Consider the following 27,685-nt stretch of genomic DNA (forward strand, 5'->3'; position numbering starts at 1 on the left):
GTAGATATAGTGGGAACAGGAAGTAGTATTCACACGAATTAAACTGCAGCAAAGGTGAATTACATTCAAAGTCACATTTCTCAAGCAGAGCCAAATTAAATGTGGTTAAAGCGTCTGCTTCTTTACAACAGTGCTACTGCTGCATAATCAATGTGACAGCCCTCCAATACACATGACTGCTGTGGGTGTTTCAGCACTTTTGAAACTGAAAGAGCAATATGTTGCTGGTACCTCATGCTCACCAAGGACATAATGGTACAAACGCTGAGGCTTAATTTCCCAGCCCGCAAATGTGTACTGCAATAATTCCCTGTCTTTTCCCTGAGTTCACCAGAACCACCCAACTGCCCGACATTTCCCAGATTTTCCTGGTTGGTCAGCACCCTGTAGAAGTGCATGAAAACAAAAGTGCACGTAATTAGGCTTTTTTTTCTCTTTTCAGAGATGTGCAAATATAAAAAATTTTGGTTGCAAAGATAACATGAATAACAACAATCAGCCGTGCAAAGATAACAAAATTAAAGAACTATAGACAACTAATTTTATTGCATGTTTTCTTTTCTCAAATGATGCATTATACATCAGAATACATGGATTACCGCGTAGTATTCACCTACGAAAGCTGAATAATTTGTAATTGAATTTCTTCTCTTACGCTGCTTCAGTTTCGGTTTCATCAACCGAACAGTGGCTGTGACGTGTAGTTGAACACATGAGGCATGGAAAAACTGCAATATAAATGCTGAAACGTAGTTTTAACTCACTACAGCACTTAAACCAGCCCGCTTCTAGAACTAGAATTACAACAAACAACGTATCAGTGGTTATATTGCAGTTTTTTTGTGCCTCACGTGACCTAAAGTTCAACTACACATCCCAGCCATCGTTCAGTGGAAGATATCGAAGCCGAAACAGCGTTATGAAGAAATTCAACTATAAATTATTTAGCGGTCATAGGCGAATACCATGCACACCAATGTAAAACATACTGTTTAAAAGAAGAGAACAAAAAGCAAAAATGTGGTTTCTATAGTCTTAATAAAAACCAGCTGTGATTTGAACAGAATAATATCAAATAGTTGAAATATGAATACAGACAGTTGAAATGAAAGCGTGATTCTTCACAAAGCATGGTTTCACACACACACACAAAAAAAAGATTTATGCACACAAACAATTTTCTCTCATCGTTTCTCGGTCATTCCATGCTCAACGAAACAGAGTTTGCGCTCGACCCGCTCTGATCTGTTCTATAAAATTTGTGGCTCTCTACTGAAACACTTTAAGTAATTACCCTTAACTCTGAGGAAAAATTTCCTGGTCAAGAGACAGCCCTCTGAATTTCTCAGACAAGTGCAAAAGTTGATTTCACTAAAAAAATTACAAAAAATCAGATATTTTACTTTTCCGCACAAAACTTTTTATGTACAATACATATGCATTGTAGTTTTTTATCGCACAGCAAACGATTTTCAGCATAAAGTTTTTTGTGTTGTTTTAATTCACTATTTTACCCCAAAAAGCATTGTTTTCACTACTTTTTAATAACTGTTTCGCGACATTTGTAAGCAACTTCATATTTTTGGACGCTCTCTATAACACGTACTATCTCACTAAATGGTTTAAACAATATTACAACACAAAACACTTCAGAAAAAAAAAGGTCGAACTTGAAGAACTTGTGCCGCATTTTCGACCATAAATTTTGTACAGAGAAGTAGCCTGATTGATAGCTCATTTCATTGTAATTTTTCTCAGCGAATTTTATCGGAAGCTTCTTTGTTTTAAGCGAGACAAAAATTTTGGAAGTTGAGAGCCGCACCTTCAGCCATACTGCCACTGCACTGCTATAAACGTTCTTCCTGATGCCCCCTCAAGTCATTTGGCATTGCTCTCGTATACCCCTGCTTCATATACCCCTGCTTCATATACCCCTGCTTCGTATACCCCTGCTCCTGTAAACCCAATGCAGCAGCGCCACAAGTGTGTTCTGCAGTGCAATAGCACTATGAGGCAACCATGAATGGAGGTGCAGTGCTGAACTTAAAACATTTTTTTTCACGCTTAAAACAAGGAAGGCTCTGATAATATTTTCTGAGCAAAATTACTATGAAACTGGCTATCAGTCGGGCTACCTTTCACATTTTCACCAGAAACACCTCAGTACAAAATTTATGGCCAAAACCCGGCACGACATCTTTGTAAATTCGAATTTTTTTGTTGTGAAATATATTGCATTGTAATATAGCCTAAACTATTTAATAAGATAGCAAATGTCACAAAGAGCTGCCGAAAGATATAATGCTGCTCACGAATGTAGCGAAGGTTTTTAAAAATAGCAAACACGACGCTTCTTGGGGCAAAATAATGAATTAAGACAAAACAAAAAGCTTTGGGCTGAAAATCCTTTGCTGTGTGATAAAAAAACTACAATGCATATGCATTGTCCATAAAACCTTTTCAAGCACAAAAGTAAAATATTAGACTTTTTTGTCAATTTTTTACTGAGACCAACTTTTGAACACATCTGAGAAATTTAAAGGGTTGTCACATAACCAGGAAATTTTTTCCCAAAAAGTTATTAAGGATAATTAATTACTTTAGACAGTTCAATAAAAAGTCACAAATCTCATGCAAATTACTGGAGGGAGTAGAGAGCAAACCCTCGTTCGTCTGGCATGGAATGACCCCTCTATCATTTACTATACCCCAAAGGCACATTGGGTATTAAACGAATGGAGAGGGAGAATTGTGACATAAATATGATTAATAAAACTATGTAATTGCGCCTCCTGAAAAGTTTACGCTTGCCACCTGACTCAATGCTTACATGACAAGCACTGGGTCAAGCGAGCTTACTGAATGTTGTTGCGATACGTTGTAAGCTGCTTAATACATTCGGCAAGCAGTGATGATCTTCTTGTCACAGTTCAGACACAAAAATGGCATACATTCTTGACACATTAGTGGTTGGCATGGCCGAATATCTCCTTACTGGGGGAGTTACATTTGAGTTTACTACGAGAGAGGTGCGGCATGATGTCATGCTAGCAAAACACTAAAGGCGGTGAAAGAAATAAAGAAAAGAAAATGAGTAAACCAAAGCTGTTCAAAATGATGCCAAATATGGGTGAAACATAAGTGGGATCAACCTTTCCACGCTCTTTCACAATGCCTTAAAGGTGCACTGAAGAGGATTCTGAACTTGTCTTTTTGCCGCGGGAACTCGATCCACACGTTCCTAGCATTCTTAGAAACAGTGACTTATTGCCCTGTGTGGCTGATTTCCCCAATTAAAACGAATTAACGTCCGGCTCCCGCCTTTTCTTTTTTTGAATTCTGCCTCGTACGGTGGGCGGAGTTGACCAACGCGTGGAGCGCCTTTCACCCAGTCCCGTGGAGGCTTTGCTTTCGCTTTATTTTGTTTTTTAGGTTTCCATGAATAAATAGTTTCATTCGCAGATAATATAGCCGCAAAATAAGCCCGAAGAAATAAAAATACGCACGGACTATTTGCTACTACGGACTACTACGTATTACTCCGCCGATGGCAGAGCGGCAAGCCGCCACGGGACTGGGTGAAAGGCGCTCCACGCGTTCGTCAACTCCGCCCACCGTACGAGGCAGAATTTAAAAAAAAAAGGCGGGAGCCGGACGTTAGTTCGATTTAATTGGGGAAATCGGCCACACAGGGCAGTAAATCGCAGTTTCTAAGAAAGCTCAGAACGTGTAGATCGAGTTCTCGCGGCAAAAAGACAAGTTCAGATTCCTCTTCAGTGCACCTTTAAGACAAAGCATGGGCAGGAGAATGCCACCCCAAATGCAGCATTCTTTATGGGCAGTACCATGTTTAGCCTTTGCTCCTTGGTTTCACCACACTGCATGCCTCGCAATGGGTCCATTAATACTGTCACATTTCAATGAGAATAAGCACAGCAGTTCTGGAGTCAAATTCCTCTCGCTACATGCACAATGCACAAGATTTGGCTCATTTGAGCGCTTAGTTTTGGTAGCTGCCTAAAATTGAATATGTCAGTTTTTCATGCTGCTTTACATGGTTTGTAAAGTGGTGCTTACAGACAGCGTGAATTTTGCAACAGCTGCTGATGCAATTCGATCGCAGCAAAGAGCCAAGCATGTCCAACTAGTAGTAGTAGTAGTAGTAGTAGTAGTAGTAGTAGTAGTAGTAGTAGTAGTAGTAGTAGTAGTAAAGTTGGGGCAAAGTACAGTGTGGTATGAATTAGATATAATTATTAAATGTTACTGTTTAAACCATGCTTTAAAAGAGCAAAAATATTGAACACTGTTTGAAATAAAACTTAACTGAAGGATGCCAATATTTTAAAGAAAATTAAACAACTGCAAAACAAAACAAAACTAGGCAATGAGAAAAAGAACAAGGGACAGTAATTTACAAGATGCAGATATGAGGGCTAGCTCCATAGCTTTTTGTTCTGTCATCCGCATTCTTGCTTATGGCTAAAAGAAGTGGCTAGAGATTCAAACAGAAGAAAATAGGTGGGATGCAAGTTACCACCATGAAAACAATTGAGGAGTGCTCACTTCCCCGCATGTGCAGCAGTTCTGCCTGTTATGCTATCCTCTATGATGATAGCTGAAACCCCCGTTACCATGTGTGCCGCTTCCCTTATCACACTGTCCGCAACGCAAACAATAGCAGCACTTGCACCAATTCGTTTTCTTCACTGCTGCATCATGCCCAGTCCCTGACAGCACTGAGGCATGGCACAATGACCTGCCACATGGTGTTGAACTTCAATGTTTGATCCGAGAGTGTGGAGTGGTAGCATTGTGGCAGCTTGTGATCGCCGTCAATGCATTTCTGTTTGTGTGTCTGATCAGGCCGGTGGCCTAGCACTACTGAGCACATGCTTTTTACCAAATGCTGGCAATGGACTATACAGTAAAAGACCATTAATTCAAATTCGGAAATTTGGATAATTCAAACTGCCATGGCAGTCTTGGCCAATATCCATGTAAGTGCATGGCGTTGTATGTGAGCAACGGATGCTGACCAATTTGGATGCTACAGGTCAGTTAATTCGAACAGGCCCCCGAAAGGTGGCTGTGTCCCGGTATGACCAGTGTGGCAAACGATCGTGCAAATAGCCCTACTCAAGCCTGAACTCCTTGCTGCACAGTCGCTCACAGCCTATGAGGTTAGCACAGCAGCAGGTGTGACGACAAGCGAGCGCGTCTCCAAGAACAGCCCAAACACTAAGTCTCAGTTTCACTTTGCACCAGCATGCAGTAACGGCGGCTCAAACATCCAGCATCAGTCTGTGAACCAACTCAGCTGTGCGCTATTACAGACGGTGATTGGCACCTCGCCGGTATTTCGATCCCCCTTTTCTCTTCTCACTGCTTCGGTGCTGCTGAGTTGTGCTCACTTCCGTCCACGTGGTTTTTTTTTGGTCTTCCAGCGCACCAAAACTGAGCGCTTGTCATGTGCCATTAGCAGTTTGTGCGGTGAAGCTGCCTCACACATGATGCTGCCACTTGTGAGGGGTGTGCGGTGGAGCTCCATCGTTACCACATCGCACTCTAAATAGATGCCGGGCTGACCCTCACCATTTTAGAGCAATTCTGATTCGACACTCCCGACAGTATACACACAATAAAGCATTGATAAAAATGTGAGAAAGTCACTGTCGCGATGATCTCATCTCAAAGTAGGCAATCGGTGCCCACTCTTTCACCAAATAAATTTACTGTGATGCAAGCAGTTCTTGGCAGATTTTTCGCGGTCATTAATAGTTCCGATAGTTCGACCTTTAGGATAATTCGGACATTATTTACAGTCCCTTGAAGTACGAATAACGAGCATTTACTGGACAAGGAACTAGCGATTTCATTCATGTGTCAAACAAAAAAGTATGCATGTTCAACCAGGAGCTGTCATTAAAAAATACTGCAGTTTTTCATTGTTAGTTCAAAATAGCAAAACTCATGATTTTTTTAATACAGTAGACCTCAGATATACCAAATTACTGGTTATATTGAACAGTCAAGAGATCCCCTAGAAAACCCCTTGCAAAAGTATAGCACTACTGTTTGTATTTATGGAACTCTCGTTCAGCCAAACACTGGGCATATCGAATGGCACGCCGCATCCCGCACGTGACGTTTCCACTATTGCCACTCCTGCAATCACCTTTCGGGTGCAGAGCCGCATTAGCTGCGTGGCCTTGGACAGCGCTAACCACATGCACTTGCGATGAATGGAGTGTGGGGTGTGGTAGAGGATAGCCTTCAGTTTCGCACACCCATTTTCTACCCGACATCACTGTCAAGCGGAAAAGCAAACACTGCATACATAGCTTGTCATGTGGTGAAGCCAACATAGCAGACGAAATGCTACAGGCGACGTATGCCTGGCCTGCTTAATTAGCTCGCTTCGCTGCTGAGTGGAAACCAATTGTACCTTAATTTTAATGGGAGATTATTTTGATCAAGGTGTACATATTACAGGATTATACCTCTCATGACAGACAGCGACAAATTTCAAAGCACCATGTGCTGCGGCTTCGACAAGAAGCGGGCTAACCTTACCGACATCCAGTCAGCAGCATGCTGCCAGTAGGGCGCTGGGCAGCATTTTGCAGCAGGAAGCGCACCATTAGCGCAAGTCAAGTCCACCATATTCTTGCTTGTAGGTTACAGATAGGCATACTTATTGCCATGCTTTATATATCAAACTATTCTGCGAACCCCATTTATACCGCTATATCCGGGATCGACTGTAGTATTTGAAAAATTTGAACTTGCACTACTGAAATTGTGGGGCGAATCAAACAGAAGTTCTTAACACTTGCACCTTTATTTTTCTTTGCACATCTGTAGCACAGACTGACTTTGCTTTTAACTATCAGCCTCCCATATCTTTAAGTCTGAACTTCTCGCAGCAGTCATTAACGGGGGACGCGTGTTTCGGAGGTGAAATTTTTTACTTTTTGGTGTAGAGTGATGAAATTCGCCATATTCATTGGCATGGCACAATGAATAAATACAAATTTTCACTCATATATCTTCAATAGTTTTGACTACATAAATTTTTATAATCTTCTTTGATATACCAAACTTGCAGAAAGCCCGGCATGAGAACAAAACACAGCAGGAGCCTAAAGTAGCTCTTAAATTTTAGCCAAAGGAATGGCTCATGCAGAGAGATTTTACAAATATTTTTATGAACTTGAGTTTTTTTCTACACAGAACATTATATACATGATTGCATAATGCACTCATCACCGTAATGTCTAATTAGTCACAGTGAAAAAAATGAGAAAATAATTCAGAAATATGAGAACATCACTGCATAAACAATTTATCAAGAGCCATTGCCATGCTATGCTTTCTGCAAGCACAAGAGTCAGGTCAAAAATGAGAAAACACATTTTCACGAAGATCTCAGCCTCCCCTCCCCAACTTTTGTTGTTCAGAATTTTTTTTTTTTTTAAGAGTTAGCTTTTCTAGGCACATTTCTCAGTTTCACGGCGTTAGCAATGCAGACCATGGCAGAACACCACGATACATCGCACCTTTGACAGGAGCGGCGGTAGCTTGCTAGAAGTGCTGCTGCAAGCCCGGCTGCACCAGTGCACGCTTAGAAAACTAGCGAGCACTCGAGCATCAAAGAAGAGCATAAGAGTTTAAACCAAAACACTAAAAAACATCCTCTCAAGGAAGCAGAACCTTCAGACCCCCAGCGATTTGGAGAGATCGAGAAGGGGAGCAAAAATGCCTAACCCTTCTCGCACCACAGCAAACACTTAAACATTCGAATTACACACACATACCATCTTCACTCGGTGTAATTTGCACCCGTGCATAATTTGTGCACCTCTAATTTATTACACGAGTTTATAAACAAAAAACTTTTATTCACATATTTTGCACTCCCTGCTACGCAAGCACACCAGCATGCACATGGGTGTGCGCAGGGCAGGCTTACGAAAATCGGCGCAGCCGCGTCACCACGTGCGGCTGCGAAAGTGAGTGTGAAAAAAACCAGTAATTCGTTTGTAAATTGGCTCCCGTAAAGAAAAGTCAATCACGCCATTTGCCCGGTTGGTTCGCCCTGGGTGGCTTTCCCGTATGAATGACTGCGAGAGCAAACTTCCCGTAACCTCCCAAGCGTGCGTTGCGCCAGAAACCAAAATTATCGCAGCATTGCCTGTTCTGTTTGCCGCTGCTCAGCCGGGCCATATGTGAGGGCACCGTTTTACCGCTTTGTATCTCCATTTGCCTCTGACGCCTGGCTTTGTGTTGTTCCACGTTTATAGCTTTGAGCTGCGCATGCGCCATCATGCCATCATGAGGGGAACTACATAACGTCATAACATGGGTCTGGGGTATATACTGCGTGTTATGACCTTTGTAGAGCTTTTAGGACGTGTTCGCGAAACCTCTGTGCAATTTGCGCGCCCCCTTTTTGAAGCCTGAATTTTAGAGAAAAAAAGTGCGCAAATCACACGTGTAAATAGAGTATATCGTTAGCTGATCCTAGTTGACAAAAATAAGCACGTCACCAATGCACTACACTTCAACATGCATAAGACTGCTTTCATGGTAGATGATGCTAGATGATGAGCACACGACCTAACACTCATAGAAACATGGATTTATCGCCACAAAGACCAAAAACACTGAGCACAATCCAATATGGGCAAAATTTCAGAAAGGACAAAAAGTGTAACAGACAAGATGCTGTAACACTATGTGCAAATAACATGGAATCATCCCAGAATAACTACTAGTAGTATGTGTGTGCAGTAAACATTCTTTGCAACCTCAAACCATTTTCCATTTTCACTACATACATGAAAGGGGAGGTGAAGCACTGCAATCAACTGAGTGTCAACACAATGAAAATATTTTGTTACATGGTAACAAGACATAAAAAGGCCAAGAACTAGATGGAGCTGGACGTAATTGGCTCAACAACTGTATTATTGCAGATGACCATGGATGAAATGTTAAATTTAATTTCAAATTTAATTAAAGAACAAATGCACAATAAAAGGTATCAGACACTGTTAATGCAGCGTAAAAGAAACTTACATTGTATGGAAAGCCAAGCTTGAACATTTGTACCCGTGCGCCTAAAAAAGAAAAGAAAAATTGCGGCTCGACAATTACTAGAATAAAAAACAGTACAAAATGGTTCCAGGCAAAACAACAGTGATTCAATGCCATTATGAACCACGAGCAAATTATCTTCCTGCCCACTGTGAGGTCCATGCATGCTTATCCCAGTCACCTGACTTGTTTTTGAGCCTTTCTTCGTCCCTTGGCAAGTGCCAGCAGCATCAGCTGCTGCAAGCACAAGCTGACAAATTCCTAAGCCAATTCATGGGGCACCAAGAAGACTAAGATCCAATTCCCAGCTTCAGTAATGAATTACCTGGTTTGCACCACAAGTAATGCCCACTAACCACTTCCTCCTTGAAAAGTCCTAGCAAATACTAACAATGTGGCAAACACTTCTCCAGAATGCAATGCAGAGTAATAGAAGCAACACACTATTTTTTAACCTAGTCCCTGTCTTTGGCTGTGCATTTTTGCCAGTGCTGAACAATAGCCTCCATATTACAACAACAAGTATCAGAGCAGAGGTGACCCACTGCTTCAAAATGCACATGATTGCATTGTTGCAATCTTGCAAGGAAAATGTTTTCCTTGCAGCTTGTTTCATTACCCAGATGAGATGAAAGTCACAAGTGGCCAAACGCCGACTGTATGGTGCATGTCTGGCTTTGTTCAAATGCACCAAAAGGTACAGAAACGACCTTCACACACAGGTCTGACTAAGCTTGCTGCTTTGTTTCAGCCACGAAGCAACTCTGAAATAGAACAGCACAATTTATGTTTGCCAACTTGGTCAAGCAGAAAAGCCAGCCTTTGCGTGCAACGCCTCCTTCCTGCCTCCTGCCACCAGCATACTGCAAACTTCATTTTGCTGCCAGTGGCATGGCAAAAAAGACAATGTTGCCCTAAATGCTGTCAGTGCCGTTGATTCAGACCTTTGCAAACCAGAAAAAGTAATTGGTCATTTTCTGGATTATCAAAAGCATGTGGCAAACAATGAAGCTCAACTTGCCCAACAGTACAGTCGAACCTCGATATAACGAACCTCATTTTAACGAAATTCACGAAGCAACGCACTTTTTTGTTTCCCCGTCTCTGCCCATTGAAAACCATGCATTTTTTTTTTGTGTGTGTGATTTAACGAAGTATTTTTATACCAAACTTTAGATTTAACGAAGTCTTTGCACATCGTATGAGCGTGCCAGGAGCTGCCTTAGCAAGCAGATGAAAAGGAAAACTTTAGCCGACAGACAACGATTTGAAAGCGCCATTTTTTGTACAAATGTTGCCAGCAAGCTTCAATCTGTAGATCAGAACAGGAGCAGAGGATACTGCTGTGCTATCTGTCCTGTACATATGAAACCTACAGTGGGTGTCCATCACCAGCCACACTTACATAATGCGGCGAAGCCTGCCGCTTGCCATCGTTGCAGGCACCGCTTGATGCTAGGCGTCTCGATATACTCATTTTTTTGGCTCGGTTATTTTCGACTGGAAAAGTCCGCAATGGTCATTTGGAACTTTTTCTCTCGATATGTCACCAAGCAGTCTTTTCTGTATGGCATCATCGTTCCCGAGCATTTGCTGGCAGGTGCCTGGTGGTCTGTGTGTTCACACAATCTGCCATGGCTTGAGTTGTTTGCATCTTCCCACTAATGTATTTATTTAAAGCACTCTGGCTGCGGCATTTTTAAAATTCATATAATCACTAAATTAAGAACAACCGTAATCACATCATCGACATTCTACTGCATTTGCAAGGTGCCACCTACCGCGAATGTTCTCAGAGCCTGCAACATTATTTGTACTGCTGAAACATAAGAGCCTCAACTTAACGCAATTTGTTTTTGTCTTTTTTGCAAGTATGACCGTTATTTCGAGGTTCAACTGTACTGCGAAAAATCCTTGCCTTTCGCAGCGCAACTGAATCTCCTGGTAACGCCCAGTTGAGCCCCTTGATGATACACACCATGGCAGAAGAGCTGGAACAAGCTTCAGGACAAATACTTTTGACAATATTTTAAGAAATTAAATGTGACTTACCATTTTTGTAATTTTTCGCACTTTTCTGTAAAATGAGGAAAAAAAGAAGGAAGCCAGCTAAGAGACAACAGTAATATGTGATCACTGCACTCACAGCCATCAACAGAAAGTACTACACTCATTGTGAACTCATGCACCAGCCATAAGAAATCTTTCATTGGACCAGCACTGGCCACCAATTACCACCCTACACATGCCAGTGTGAAACTGCATTACTTAAAAGCTAATACACACAGGTTTGTACACTTGCACGCAAGCACATATATACAAAGATGATGATGCGCGCTACCCAGCTGAAAACTGCCCTTGTTTCATTCATCCATTTCTTGATGTGAAGGCACCGCCACTTTTCAATATTAAATTTCCTTACACCAGAAACTGCAACAAAGTAGAAAATCTAATGAAATAACAACTGTTTGCAGAAATGAACGCATGCAGTAGAATGCTTTTCTCAGCTGAACGGGTGGATTGTTCGAGCTAAAACTAAGCACAGAAATGGCAAATGGTCGGCAGAATTGTGTCATGCTACATTTCTTTGGGTTACTTGCCTCAATCGATCAAAAAAAAGCTGCATATTCGCATCGTCTACGGCGATGACAAAGGAAATCAAGCCGTTCTTTCAGTGACTCCACTGGTGGCCCCATCTCGTTTGTCGACCGTGGAGATTCGGCAGAGGGGGGTGTTTTGCGGGATGTTTGAAGACTCTCCTTCACCAAAGACTTGAAATTTATTGGAGTTTTGGCCAAACTACATATACTGTGATCATCGATAAAGCAGTTGAAGAAGTGTGTTCCAACCTTCTGCAAAACAGGCCAACCCCCCTCCCTTGTTGAATCTCCACTGCAGACAAACGAGATGGTGCCACCGGTGCGACCACTGACAGAGCAGCTTAATTTCCTTCGTCGTCGCCGCAGACGATGTAAATATCCGACTTCTTCTGATCGAATTTGAATCAGGTAAGTACCCCAAACAAACGTGGTATAAAACAATTCTGCCGACCAAATGCCATTTCTGTGCGAAATTTGAGCTCGAAAAATGCACCCGTTTAGCTGGGAGAAGCATTCTACAGTGTGCGTTTATTGGCGCAACACATTGTATAACAAGCTCTTGAACAAAAAAAAAAAAAAAAGAACATGATGCTTTCAACAACAGCATAACTAAGTACACCAACGTGTAGGTATATGATGGAACAGATTACTAGTGACAAATTTTGTTGCAGAACATTTATTTTTCATGCAATTTCCCATGCTAATCCAAAATTGATATTCCTCATTTACCCAGTAATGTTGTTGCCAGAATCTGTCAATATAAAGCAAATCCTTTTTCCCTTACTCCTTATCAAGGCCAAAGTGCCAACCTTGCGCGCGCGCACACACACACACACACACTTGTATCATTTTATAGCAAGAGCTCACAACCCATTCTGTTCACCTGCAGGATTGAGAAAGATGGGTTGCACTATTTAGAAGACAAGCCAGACAGGATGCGACTGGCACAAACTTAGCACAACCCTTTAAGGTGCCACACTGACATGATAAAACAAGTTGTAAGCTGCCATCTGCATCTTCCCATGTGCGAGTATGCTGTTTGTATAAGTTTAAATAAAAGTTTTCACATGGACAAGAAAGAAGACCAAGTTCTTACCCGCACAGAGCCAACAGGAACACAGTTTCGACAGTGCCATGGTATATTTGGAAGAAGGACTTGGTCACTTATCTTGGGTGTATGGCATGCTTGGTGAAAGCCTTTCATTGAAGGAAACAAGAATAAAACCCTTCTGTAGGCAAATAAAAATACACAGCTTAATAACAGTAAAGCAGCACCATGAGTGGCCAATTTTCACTGCAACCTCAATGCAGCACTGAAATATGGCTTGGTTTTTATTGGGGTTTATAATGTCCCAAAGCAACCCAGGCTATGAGGGACGCCGTAGTGAAGAGCTCCGAAAATTTCGACCACCTGGGGTTCTTTAACGTGCATTGCCATCGCATAGTACATGAGCCTCTAGAATTTCGCCTCCATCGAAATTCAGACGCCGCGACCGGGATCAAACCCGCGTCTTTCGGGTCAGCAGCCGAGCGCCATAACCACTGAGCCACCGCGGCAGGGAGCATTTAAATATCACTCAACAGCATTCCGTGCAACAGTTGTAAAAAGAAGTCCTATTTCAGCTCATACAAACAAAAATGTGTAAAGCTCCTTACAGACATATTTACTTTATGTGCAAGTGCCCCAGAAGTAAAGCGGAGCCTGCAAGAGGACCGGCCGTGGTGGCTCAGTGGTTAGGGCGCTTGTCTACCGGGCCGGAGTACCCAGGTTCGGACCCAACCGCGTTTTGATGGAGGTGGAACGCAAAAGGCGCCTGTGTGCTGCGTGATGTCAGGGCATGTTAAAAGTCCCCAGATGGTTGAAATTATTCCGAAGCCTTCCACTACAGCACCTTTCTTTCATCCTTCTTTCACTCCCACCTTCCTCCATTCCCTTAAGGTGCAGTTCAGGTGTCCACAGAGATATGTGAGATAGATACTGCACCATTTCCTTTCCTCAAAAACCAATTTATTATTATAGCCTGCGAGAGGAGAAAAACTTGCATTTCAGTGCACTCTAGCAGTGGTTGCACATGTACAGATACAGGTGCAGCCAAAATATTGCAGAGCACACTTTGACATTTGAACAAGCCAAAGTAGCCAACCAATTTTTTTACTCCAATATTTCGGACTTGCATTGATATTTCAGAATTTGTCAAGGAACCACCACGCACCCCATAAGGAACGTGTACATGTTCACGGCCGATATTCTGGACCCTGCGGAATTGAAAAGTTCGATTTGTCGAACAAAAATAGATGTCAGCAGTACTATGGATATTTTTTGACAAAAAGTTTGTTTCATCAACCTGATATACATGCAAGCAGGCACCGCTGTCACAACTAATCAGTTCCCCACTCAAGTGAAAGCCGGCATCTTGGATTTAAATTAAGTCAACTGGATGGTCTGGCTTGGACAGACATGGCCATTTGCTCCTCGCTGTTGCCGCTTTAGTCCGTGGCATGCCTGTGGTTGCCATTGAAATGGCCTACAAAGAGCTTGCAATCATGTTGAAAATGAGACAAGTAGTGCGCCAGTCATGGCTTAGAATGCGTCCGTCCACCCGTATTACGGGACCGGTGGTGGGGCGTGGAGGGTACAGTCATAGGCGCTAGCTTCCATTTGCTTCTTCCTGTGGGTTCCCTCTCCCGGTCCTTGCGGCCGTCGTTGGCCACAAAAAAAGACTTCTTGCTTCATGCAGCACATGCTTTGGGGCACGATCGCAGCATGACCTGCGCCCATGTCACAGTTTGGTATCTGTAACATGAGGGCATGCTGACATGATAAAATCAATTCAAATCTTTCCATCAGGTGCTATAGATGGAGGGGCTACGGAAAAAAAGCTGCCACTTGGCGGCTTGACAAGTCCGCAGCCCCATATATAAGGCAGCATCTAGACAGCACTAGAGAATGAACAAGCGATAAACAAATCAAGACACTTGATCAATGCAGTATAAAAGAAAAAGTCCTGAGCCAGATAAAACAAACACCAGAATAGATGAAATCAGGTTTGTCAATTATCAAACAGGTCTCTAAGTTTAACAGAGGAACAACTAAATAAATTAAAATTCAGAGACTGATAATATTAAAAGAGATGGCAGAGAATAACACAAATGCTTCATACCAGAATTCAAGCGTGGTACAGCAACCTTCCAGTTTTCTCCACGTCTAGTATTATAACATTTCTCATTTTTTTCCAAATGTGCCAAGGCATCCAGGCTATTAATATTTTTTTTTTTTTTCACTTCATATTTAAACCGAGCACTCAAACAGTAGCGGTATAGTTTGTGAGCTGTAATAACATGAGCACCGTGAAAGAATTCTGCAGTGGCTGCATTATAACCAGCATTGTACACGTGGCGCAGATACAGTTTTTGCATATGAAATATTTTTTGTGTTAGAGAAAGTAGTTGTGCCCCAGACAAGTTGGCAGTGGTTGACGTGTGGATAGAAAAGAGAATTATAGACCAATATTTTTGTTTTCGTCGAAAGCATGTATCGGAGACGACCGACTACACCGGTTATTCGAGCAAGTTTGGCTAATACATAATTCACATGAGATTCCCAGGACAGATTGGCAGTGAATATCACACCTAGACATTTTGAATAATCAACAATATCAACAGGATGAGAGTTTCAAACAATATCGGCATGCGGAGGAACACGTTATTTTTTCGGCCGGAAGACAACTGCTTTTGTTTTATATTCGTTAATCTTCATGTAACTGGATAAAGACCGTTGCTGCAGCTGGACTTGGTATCATTACAATCAGTGATGAGTTCATCTATGTTATTACCAGAAAAAAATATGCTGATATCATCTGCGTATATAAAAAATTTGGCATTCCGATTAATATTAACAATGTCATAGCAAGGGGCCCAAAATGCTGCCTCGTGGAACACCACAAGGCAGTGGCAGTACTCGTGATCGCGAGTTGTTTTTTTGGACTATTTGACATCGATGGGATAAATATGATTGCAATAACTGTAATCCACACCCTCGTATACCGTAAAAGTCCAACTTCTGCAGCAGAACATCATGATTCACCAGGTCGAATGTCTTGGAAAAATCGACAAATAGACCGACTACTGTTGCCTTGCTTTCAAACTGTGTTTCAAACCTCATGAACAGTTTCACACTGTGCTTATTCTCAGCCATCACAATTGCTACCACATATTTCAAAATCACATTATCCGTCATGCACACTTTGCATGCTACCATGATAATCAGTAATCACAAGTCACAGAATAATAACATTACCACTGTACATTGTGTTTCAAAGTACAACGAAAAAGTTTGTGCCTTCACCTTGGCCAGTTTCTACAAAACATTTGCTAAACAATTCTGCTATATTCTACGGTTCCAATGTAGTACTTCCTACTAACCCAGCAAAAGAGACAAATGACATTTCATGCACATGTGCTTTGATGAAACTTGGATGAGTATTGGCTACACAAAGCAGCTGATACTGTTATATCAGCAAGACCAAGGCAGTGGGGTCTTCACAAGATGTGTTCCTTGATTAGCAAATGATATACTTGTGCTGCTGAGTATGCCAGTAATATCAATCATGACAATGAAATGAGGCTAATTTGAATACAAGTCAGAATTGCAGAAAAAAAAAAACAGTTTGGAAGCAAAAAATTTTTTTGTTCAATGCACCATCAATAAACTGAAAAATTGAGCAAGGTATTTGAATTAGAGCTTTCTAAACAATGCATCAATGCTACAGGCACACACGTTTCAACCACACACACAAAAAAAAATGTGGTACGCACACACTAAGTGAAAAGCTACAAAAACTTGTTAAGTAAATTTAAAATACTACACAGCAGTAAGGAACATCTGTTCTAAGGAAGATTAATCCCAACAATTTGTGCACATCTGAAACAAAACCACTAGCTTATTTAAAGGCAAAATAACACAGTTTTATGAGTTCAATTCTTATTCAGCTATCACAGCTTTGCATGCCCAAGCATGAAAGTGAAAATGAGCGTAAACTACATCCTTCCATGCACTTTCACACGCTTCCATACCAAAAGTTTTTCTTAAAACCGCTTGAAACTTCTAACACCATTTCCCTGCTACTCAGTGAAACCGAAGTTCACTTGAACTAAGTTAATTGGACAGTTTAGTTCCCAGTTTAGCCTTACTCGCAGCCTAGATTCTACGTTGGATTTTGAGGAAAGCAAAGGCACAGTAACTGGCTCACTCTGTCAGCAGGCACTTTCAAATGTGCCGTGAGATTAAAAAAAATTAACATGAATGCTGAGTGAACAGCTGCCAGCCAAATTCACGTTCGCCCCTTTACTTGTTAGCATTTCTGCACAGCAGGCAGCAGCAGAAAGACGAACGCTGCCTAGCAACTGGAGTTTTTAGTGAGCGTTCATGCCACATGATGTGGTTTAGATGTCCACCGAGAAAGTGAGCCAGTTACTGCACCTTTCCTTAAAGCAGATGGAGAGTCTAAACTACAAATAAGAGCAGACGGGGAACTAGACTGTCGAATTTGCTTCATACAAGCTAGGCCCAGGTAAAAGGCGTATGTGTTATTCCTATACATTTTAGTGAGCAAGCATAACAGGCACATGCGTAAGGAAACAGGACAGTGTCACTGAACAAACAGGTAAACCTACAGCACATTACATGGGTTAAAATGCTCAAGGATTTCTCATGCAAATCAGACAGAGGTTTAATCAACAGGCTAAGAAAAGAAGTGAACTTTGATCTTTTGAAGCTGTTTCGGGAATATTTCCCATTTTTTTTCTTGCTTACAGAGACCTAGTTATTAGGCTTATCCATTGGTGAAATAGTAAACTGATATTGAGCATTAACGTCAAAATGACAACAGAGGCGGCCAGGTAAAGAGTGGCAGTGGAAGTGAAGGTGCGGTGTACTATCACGATAGAAAGAAATGCGAACAGAGTGGAGCCTAGGCGCTCCGCTGTTCGCATTTCTTTTAATCACGCTTTTGCTTCAGTAGTAGCAAAAAGGTGCTAAAGTTGTCCGAAATGCATTCTATGATGACTCTAACGACTTTTCTTACCACCCAGATAAAAGCATCGTCAAAGGAAACTCGAACAGCGGAGCGCGTAGGCGCCCCATTCGCGTTTCTTTCCATTGTGACAGTAAATACTGCAATAAGCTGTTGAAAGAATGCATTCCATCCTGGGAGGCCTTCCAGGTGGGATGCATTCTTACTATGAGAGAATATTAAATAATAAAAAAAAGAGCAAAACCTATAGATTGTGACTACTGTAGCAGATGTTAGCAAGCTTCTAAGCTACTGTAGCAGATGTTAGCAAGTTTCTAACCCTGCTGCCTACATTAGCCAACATGGAAAAGCCTCGTATGAAAACCAGTAGTTTAAAGCAGTGAACAGAGTAAAATACACAAAAAACTCCTTGTTGTCTAAAAAGAAGGTGCAAACTGATGTTCACGACCTACCTTTGTTGCAAGTGTCACAGATGACAATCTCATTTGGGGGTTCAGATTCCCCCATAGAACAGACACTGCAGACCAGATCATTGTCTTCACACTCAGATTCCTCACCAGAAGTTAGGTCAATGCCATTCTTGGCACCAGGATCTATGAAAAACAACAGATCCCCTCCAAAATTAACAAAAAATATTATGCTCTGACCTGTATGTGAGAGCAATGCTATATTCTTTTCAAACAAACTGAAACTGAGAATGAATTCTCTAAATTAATGTTAGTTCTGTTCTGGAGCTCATTCAAAAAGGCTCGTCTGCACAAATGCACTAAACACACACAGTCTTATATACAGAAAAAACCACATTCATCCCACAGAGTTTTCTTTCATTCAGGTCCTTCATTCAGGCCTAGCATGCCAACCTTTGACATAAAGTCTTCATGTAGACAGCACTGAAACACTTATTCCAGAACAACTTAAAAATTTCATACTGGCTAGCCAGCCTCTAGTGGCTCATCTGCAATCGTTCAGCAACCATTTCCCAGATGACAGAGGTAGGTCACCTTGGCCTCTGATGCAGCCTCCCAAGGCAAAGAACCACCAAGCATGATTCCTGAAGCTAAGAAAGCCACAGCAGCTGATCAAGTTCCCAGCAAAATCTCATTTGGCATGTACGGTGGACTCTGTTGATGTCTCTATGAACCTATCCTCCCTCATATTGGTTAAGAAAGTTGAAGGGATTTTTTTTGGTTAAATTTGATTTCCCAAATTGCCCGATTTTTCGCACATTTTCACGGTCCTTAGACAGTCTGAAAAATCAACAGACAACTGTGTAGACAGCCAACATCAAATTTAAACTGAAGAAATATACTCTTACAACACATAAAAGAGCAATACCATATTTACTCTATTTTAATGCGCACTCGATTGTAATGCGCACCTGTTTTCAAGGTCAGAAAAAAAAATTGCTGAGGCTCAGCTTGGCTAAGCCTGGGGAATGCGAAGCATATTAGTGGCTAGGCTTGGTAATACATGGCTTTCCTTGGTTGAATACTTGGTCATTTTAATACAACCACTAGAAGCCTTCATCGTGGGGGAGGACAACGGCATGGCTACAGCGGAACGCCAACTAACCCCGAGACGCGCGTTGGGTGAGCGCCTGGATTGCCACGGAAGCCGCGTCTGCCTGCCCGGTGGAGCGAGCGTTTCACCTACACCGAGTGTGAACGCGCGTTCGAAATGCGCGGGAATGCGCGGGTGTGACGGCTAGGGGTCCCACGGCGACGGCGCGAGGTGGAGGCCGGCTCTCTCATCCGATGTCACGTGGTGTGACGTCACAGTGTCATGTGGCGTGACGGCTAGGGGTCCCACGGTGACGGCGCGAGATGGAGGCCGGCTCTCTCATCCGATGTCACGTGGTGTGACGTCACGGTGTCACGTGGGGGTCCCACGGCGACAGCGTGAGTGGTAGCTCTAGCAATATGCTTCGCATAAAAAAAGCGAAATATATGACTACGATTGTAACACGCACCAGGTTTTCATGCTTCGATAAAATACGCAAATGAGGCCGCCCGACTGCCACTTTTCTCCGTACACAAGATCATGTTACTTTAAAGTGCTAGCTTTTCTTAGCTCGTTGCTTCGAGCCCTCGTCAGCACCCGCAGTGCAGACCTTGGCAGCTACAGAGTTAATATACAGACTCTGGAGGGAAAGCTGCGTATCAGCCTATGCGTTCCGGTGGGCAACGAATTGGCTTGGCCATCTTACAACCCTTTTGTTGTGTGACTGTGCATTCGCAACTTGTAAACAACTACTGAAGCGTTGTGTTTGGAATATTGCACACGGCATGTGGCACCTATTAAAGGCGCGCATCCACTGTAACATTGTCGGTCAGTATTCTGTTTGCATCGTATTGGAATATGAGCATATATATATTTGAGTAATCTGCATGCTGAATGATCTGTACATAGTACTAGCCATGCACGAGTCAAGCGCACAAGTTTGAACAGCGTCAAATCGTCTCAGTATACCGCTGTTTGAATGTACGGGACAAGGCCGTTATGTAACAAAATTGTAAACAAAATTGTAAACAAAATTACTCATGTCTTAACAGCCTACCATTGCTATAGTTGGGTAGAAATCAAGAAAAATGTATCTTTACCCCATCAAAGGGCCCCCTTCTAGCCATTGGCGTTGGTCGATTCTCATGAACCTGCTTACGTGACAATGCAGGGAATGGCAAATGAAAGGGGATAGTCTCCTGCCTGCATTGTCATGCTACTCACACCGTAAAACAGCGCGCTTACACGGGACAAAGAAAGAAGACACGCACACACACAGCGCTTGGCATAAACACAGACTTGGACACAGACATAAACACAGACTTGGCATAAACAGAATGCAGAACATTGTATTTGAAGGGGAAGACCATGCAAGTAAAGGTTTGTTCTTAAATCTAGTGATACTTAGTTTTTGTCTAGGAATACAAGGAACATCTGGCATTGCTTGATTGTATAAGCTTTATCAGTTGCTTACTCTTCCACGTTTCACTTAACACAAACCTAGGGGTGTGCGAATAAAACTGAATCAAATACGAATAGTGTAGCTTCGCTTCCAAATCGAATACAAATAGTGTAGCTAAAAACCGAATCGTATAATAATCAAATGTTAGTACTGATATTCGCTACTTGTGTGAATATTCGTACAAAATGGCCAGTAGTGCGAAACATTGCAGCGTCAATGGTGGCCCTGCTGTATGGCGCTATTACATTTAAAACTTAAGAAATTAAAACTATAGCTGCTAACAGACGCAAGACTAATCTCCACTAGCAGGTCACAACATGAAGCCACTAATAACTCTGAGACTGTCAAGTTATAGGTTTAGGAAAATTACCATTTGCTTGGTTAGGTGAAAGACACTTTATCCAATCATGTCACCCCAAAAAGCTGACCACCAGGTTGGAGGAAACGTTGTACACATTAGAAAACCAATAGGTACATGGCAGCACTAGAGCCACACCGCAGGAAATGAGACTGGTGGCACCTACGTGTGAACCATCGCCTCCAAGATCGAGCATCAAGGCAGGATTTTGCTGAATTTGCCTGATTCCTGCCGCCGCATTATTTAATCTTAAAGGCCATATGCAAGCGTTATGAACGCCGCCACACAAATGGACCGCGTCGTGGTGCTGAAGCCTCATCCCATTCATACTTTTTGCGGAAGGACAGTGCGCGGCATCGGTGTGGTCTGTTATGGGAACAGTCGTCGAAGGAAAATATGGCGAGCCTTATTCAAACCTCCTGTCGATTATTTTAAAACTATTAATAAAAATTGAGAAGATGTTAGATTCGATTTGAATAGTTCCGAAAATACACTGTTTGATTCGTTCAAATAATCGAATAAAAGAATATTCGGTTCGCTTTTGAAATTTTCTAATATTTGCACACCCCCTACACAGAGCACAACGAGTAACGCAGCTTGTTAAGGTTTTTTCAGGAAACAGTGGGATTTACATTTTATTCGCAAAAGCCATCTATATTGCTTCAGAAGAAGTGCACACAACTTTTAATGGGTTTAAACATTCAGAATTTAGTTTCACTTCCAGCCCAGGCTCACTATTTCATATTTTGGGTGCGTGTTAGGTGTGACACAGCTTTCGTCACTTTATCAGAAATTGTCATGCTTGAATCCGCCTTTTTCACAGGATGTGGCGCCCTCTGGGGTGTGGGCAAAATTTGTTTGATGCTTGTTGAAAACAAATGCATGTGGGAGACGCAGGTGCAATCTGGGTCCATGAGGCACCCACTGCGCTTGTGAAGTGGCAAGTGTATGCTTGACAGCTGCTGCCATCTGTCACATGCACCTCTCACTAATATAGGATGCAGATGCGCAGTAGGCACTGGGGATTTGTTTTCAACCATTGGAGCTGGAGGAGGAGAAGCGCACATGCGTAGTATGGCCGTGTGAAAAAGGCGGAATGCGCTGAAGTGTCATGTGGAGATCCATTCGGTCATGTGGCTGCTCCCGAGTTGCTAATGCATTACTGCCAGTGCTTGACTCACTTGCCCTGGCACTGGTAAATTATCATCGTATACAAGGGGCAGGCCACAGACCATTTGGAGCCCTTTTGTGAATTGCGAGCACTGTAATCGGATATAAGCCAAGAAAAAAAGCAGCTTTTCCCTGCCAAAGGACCCCCTTCTCACTCCCCCCGTCACTTCGCATTAACCTGCTAGCGTGAGTAGCATGAAGTTGCATTAAGGATAGTTGCCGGGCCAGTTGGTACATGACCACACCGTAAAACAGCGTGCTTACAAGGGACAAAGAAAGAAGACACACACACAGCGCTGATACCATTTCTCTATGACTTGGCATAAACAGAATGCAGAACATTGTATTTGAAGGGGAAGACCATGCAAGTAAAGGTTTGTTCTTAAATCTAGTGATACTTAGTTTTTGTCTCAACCAAACCAGAGGTTGTCACACTATGGCGTCAGAAGGCAGGTCTTTGGCTACAGCCCCATTTCAAATGAAACCAAAAAATGTAGAAAGTGTCTTAACAACCCATAAGAATTTAACTAATTAGGCTTCAGTTTTTTTCCTATAATATAGGAACCAATTGAGACATACTGAAACTAAGAACATTTTGGAAACATTAAGAAGAAACATGTACACACGCCGAATTTCATTACAATATCTTTAATAATAAAAATGTTCATTTCAAACCCGTCTCCCCTTAATTGATTATTGGACTTCTACGTGTCAAAGCAATGCTGTAAGCTATTAGGAGTGCCATAGTAGAAGACCCCAGATTAATTTCAATAAGCTGGGGTTCATTAACATGCAGTGAAACCTCAGTGCATGGACATTCCTGCACTTGACCTAAATCAAAACGTGGCGACTGTAGGTGGGATCAAACCTGTGGACTTAGCAAATAAACACGAAAGCTACTGAGAACAAGCGGGAGAGGGGACTGTCAACTGTACTGACCTGAACGAGGAGTGTGGCATCTTCCATTGACTATCTTTTCCGGTGAGCCACCATGAAATATGTTGCCATTGAGACGCACTTTGCCAGGTGCCGTATGTTCACCAGAGCTTCCAACGGAATTACAACTGGGCTGCATAATGACATAACATTGCAGTCAAAAATTAATACAGAAAAAAAGGGAAAGAGTTCAACAAAACCAAAACTTTCATGCAATTTCCAAAAATTGCACAGCAATCTACCTTTGCTACAAATTAATATCCCACCAACACTACAATTCTGGTACTTCCATACCGATAAATCAGCTAAAAAGTGCGAGTCATTAAAAAGTAAGCATCTCATGAAAAGACAGGGCTGCGATTCACAAAGTGCCTGTCCATAGATAGACATAAACTCCAATAGTCATTACCAGAACCCTTAACTACAAATATGGCGGAGACTATAAGGAAGGATCAAGTTACAAGAAAAACAGAATGAACAATACAGAAAAGGTTCAGAAATATTATAAACAGAAACTGTATACCTGACCAAAGTGAATGGGAACTAGATAAAAGCTAGCATCAGCACATAAATTTATACGTGAACCAGCTCGTAGGTCAACCTGAACCTGAGCTCGTAGGTCAACCTGAACTCAGCCTCTACTTACTGGCATATTCTGAAATAGAGCTCAGCACCATGTGGCTGTTTATTCAATAATGACGAAAACTGCTAGCAACTTTCTGCTGGACTGCTTGCCTGGATACAAGCCCATTAGCAAATTAATTTATTATCCTGAATTCCACCGCTGCCACCACTGAAGGAAACACAGGAGTTTGATAGTGGGCACATAGCTTCAGAACACATAAAACTACCAAACGCTTTGATATCACAGTACCCCAAGAAGAACCCATAACAAAAATAAAAAATAAAAAGGAACATCACCTCTTTTATTTCATGATTCGTATGACGATGCTTTGTGTCCTTTTGCACCTGGAAAGAATTGAAGTCAATGCCTTTACTAACACTGGTTTAACATACATCACTATTTACCAAAAAAAAACACACTAATGTGGCTTGACTCTTCCCTTACTGTGAGAAAAGAGACAATTTCAGGGAGGTGAGCATAAAAAATTCAGCCATAAATTTAACCACTTTTTTATTGCAACAATCAGTGGGTAGCTAATGAAACCCTCTTTTTAGTGACACAAAGAAAAAAAAAACATGATACATATTGCATATGAAGAAAAAAAATCTGACTGGTACAAACATTCACAAAAAACTAAATATAAATATATATTCAGTCAAAAAATAGGCGAATAAGAAATCTGAAATATGAGTATTTAAAGTAATAGAACTCTTCATGCTAAACTTTCTGACCAGTACGGAAAAAAAAAAATCAACTGCTTGCGAGAAGCGCTTGGGCAACTCCGCAGTGCAATGCCAAGGTTAAATCCAAGCAGTCTTGGAGAAAACTCCAAACCCACTTCTCAGCTGGTGGCAAGGATTCCTTCATAAGATGTCCAGTACATTCAGAGAAGCTCGGAAAGCCGCATGTCTCCTCGGCAAAAGTGAGAAACGTTATGGGCGGGCACCTGCCAATGGTATGAGCTGGGAGGAGCAGTCATCACTGTCCTAACTTTACTCTGCAACAATATTTCGAGGCAATACAGCCAAATCTACAGAGCCAAAACAAGTCTAAGTCCTCTCTTCCTACACAGCAGAATGGAGTCCCCAGTTGCAGTTTGGAGTTTCCTCTTAATACACAGTATGCAGATAACGCTCGTTACTTAAAGGCATATTTGTAACATCAGTACAAATTTTAAACGTTAAAGAGCCATGGCAAAAACAGTTTCCCTGATTACAATGAATTGCTTAGGCATGTCTGGTTACAACAGCGTTCCACAGATGGCGCAAGCTACACCAGCAACGGAGCAAAGCAACTGAGCAGTGGGCGGTGTGCCAGGCAGCCATCCTCTGGTCTAACTAATGGTGGACTGATAAAGTTAAGAGGCTCTGCACCCGTAGCTTTCTCTTCATTGCCAAAAAAAATAAATCACAGACTATAAAAGCCGCTAAATGGACGTCAAGTTTTCACACAGAGTTCCTCGCTACTGCCTAGGGAGAAAAATGGCGCTGCTATAGTTCATCCACCATGGTGAGGCACAGCAATGCCGGGAAGAGGAGGTCTCATATTTGGCTTGGTTATTGGTGGGCATGAAACCTGGAGTCAGCCATAACAATATGGCTCTTCTTTAGCAAACCTCAAACAAATAACCTAACATTTGCGTCAAATTTATAGCAGAAGCAAAAAGCGCACTATTCAAATTAATTTAACCTGCGCACAGAGGAGAGCATTGCGGCGCAGCTACCGACTCAGAGGCTGAACCCATGTCATCAGCCTAGCACTAGCCAAGCCAAACATGAAACCTCCTTTTCTTGGTATTCCCATGGTGGATTAGGTGCTTTAAGAAACTAGCATAGACAGTGGCACTTTTCCATCACGGTAATGCTCAGAAACTCTGCCTTTTCGCACATAACTGTCACTTGTATCCACAAAGTCAAGCGTTGACGCTTTAATATCGCGAGAACAGTGCCATTGCTGAGCAGGGTTGGTGTAAGACAAGGACACCATGCTTACTCTGATGGCTTCATCAGACTGAGCATCAGCGCCGATGCCACAATCGGCAGTCATGCGGTACACACCGGTAAACACTGAGCAGCGATGAGCAACCTGACCATAGCCTACACTGCAATTGCCAGTTGCGTGATACACATCACGAGCAGCGAGTGGTGGCACGTGGCCGCAAATAAATCCCGTCAACTGCAAGCAGAACTGCGTGGCTGCATTTCCCGTGCTTCTGAATACGAGTTTTGTTTGTTTCGGATGATACAAATTTTTGGATACGAATATTTTTCCAACCTTGTGAGATTCGTATTACTGAGATTCTACTGCACTCCCTCATGCAGTAGGAAAAAACAAACAAACAAAAAAATATCCTAACTGAAGCACAGTTGTTTTGCAACACTGGATGGTACTACATGTCATGAAACAACTGTGATTATGTCCTACTATGGGCCCTTCCATGTCACCACACAAACTGGGCAATTTAACAGCCACGGTAAGAACAGAATTAAGAACTTGGCTAAAAAATCTGCTATGAAAAAACTCACTCCACATGATTTTCATTTTATTGCACTCAGATTGATTTCGACTACCCAAGATTCTTTAACATGCCTAACGAAAGAGAAACAGTTGCGTTAATATGCAACTGTTTTCGTATTTAGCCACCACTGGAATGCAACCACCACGGCTGGAAAGAACCTATGACCGCGTACGAAGCCTGGAACACCACAGCCTCAGAGCAACCATAGCAGCTACCACTTCCAAGAGAAGGAGAGTAAATTTAATTTTTGACTTTGTGAGTAAATTTTATGGGGTGCCCCTTACACTAAATGTAACCACCTGTTCAATCTCTCATAAAAGCAGGTGGGAACTACTGCTTTAGTTCACGTCAACCAGCTAGATTAACAACAAAGAAAGTGGACGAGAAAGGCATACAAAAAGTAGGCTTCTTTAGAACTTAAAAGGAGGTCTGTTGACAGAGACGAGTTTAAAAATATTAATAACAAGAACACAACTTGCGGTTGTAACAGGAATTTACATTTTAAATTGGCAAAGAAAGTCAGTACAGACTCAACAATGGCACCACAATGCATTCAAACTTCGAAGCTCTGGTGACCAGGGGCGTAGCCACGAGGGGTGTTTCAGTGTCAGAACACCCCCCAAATTTTCTGAGCACTGCATCCCCCCTACCCCCTCCTTTGGCCTTTATTTTGGCCCATGCTATTTACACACCGCGTCGGATGTTTATGGAAGCAGTAAAAGTTAAAACCAGGCAGCTTCATTTTCTTTTCACAACCCCTTTAAAAATTTTGATGACACAGTAACTTCCTTAAGCCCATGAGTCTTTTAAACTAAAACTTTCGAACAACTTTCTGCGATTACAAGGTCATCTCAATGGTCTTCCCAACACAAATATGACGCGATCACAACTGCTGATAAAAACTGCAGTGAAGCCATATTTTGAAGTGAAGAAAATAAATGTTTGTACTAAACTGGACTTACCTGCTCTTCAATTTCATGGTTGTTATGTCGATGCTTTTCTTTTGCTCCCTACACAAAAAAGCAGAAGATTCCATTAGTCTAAGTGACAGAAACCTCTCGAGAACCACAACTATGTGTGGCTTTGCAAGCATTAAGAGCTGCTAGACAACCTGTAATTATTGCAATGTAACTTAGCACAACATATTTCATCTATCCTTTCAAAGTCACTTGGCAGAGGCTGCAACCAGCAGTGAAGCAAGCAGATAAAAATTTTCAAAATGCAATCCGTAAGCACCACAACTGAAGCACAGGTCTCAAGTTCATGCTTTTTGTGCTCATTCAATAAAGCAACCATCAGCATCAATGGATGGAATCAATGCAGCTCCAAAAGCAGCTGCAGCCTTTTATAAGAGGAGGTGATCATGTGATACCTAAGTATTGCAT

The 27,685-nt window shown here is 42.1% G+C and overlaps 1 protein-coding gene across 4 annotated transcripts in view; it reads right to left on the reverse strand.

The window, feature by feature from the left end:
* Positions 1-27,685, reverse strand: part of Pcl (polycomb protein Pcl) — a 96,466-nt gene that overhangs the window by 41,636 nt on the left and 27,145 nt on the right. For all 4 annotated transcript variants that reach the window (XM_089582234.1, XM_089582233.1, XM_089582235.1 and 1 more), the window contains 7 exons: positions 27,263-27,310; positions 24,079-24,126; positions 23,161-23,290; positions 18,184-18,324; positions 12,796-12,896; positions 11,152-11,176; positions 9,082-9,122 (listed from right to left, as the gene is read on the reverse strand). In XM_089582234.1, coding sequence (XP_089438360.1) covers positions 9,082-9,122; positions 11,152-11,176; positions 12,796-12,896; positions 18,184-18,324; positions 23,161-23,290; positions 24,079-24,126; positions 27,263-27,310 — 534 coding nt within the window. The remainder of the gene's footprint in view (positions 1-9,081; positions 9,123-11,151; positions 11,177-12,795; positions 12,897-18,183; positions 18,325-23,160; positions 23,291-24,078; positions 24,127-27,262; positions 27,311-27,685) is intronic.

Source organism: Amblyomma mixtum, chromosome 3 (genome assembly GCF_055824585.1).
Source record: "Amblyomma mixtum isolate Tamu chromosome 3, ASM5582458v1, whole genome shotgun sequence".
Classification (NCBI taxonomy): Eukaryota; Metazoa; Arthropoda; class Arachnida; order Ixodida; family Ixodidae; genus Amblyomma; species Amblyomma mixtum.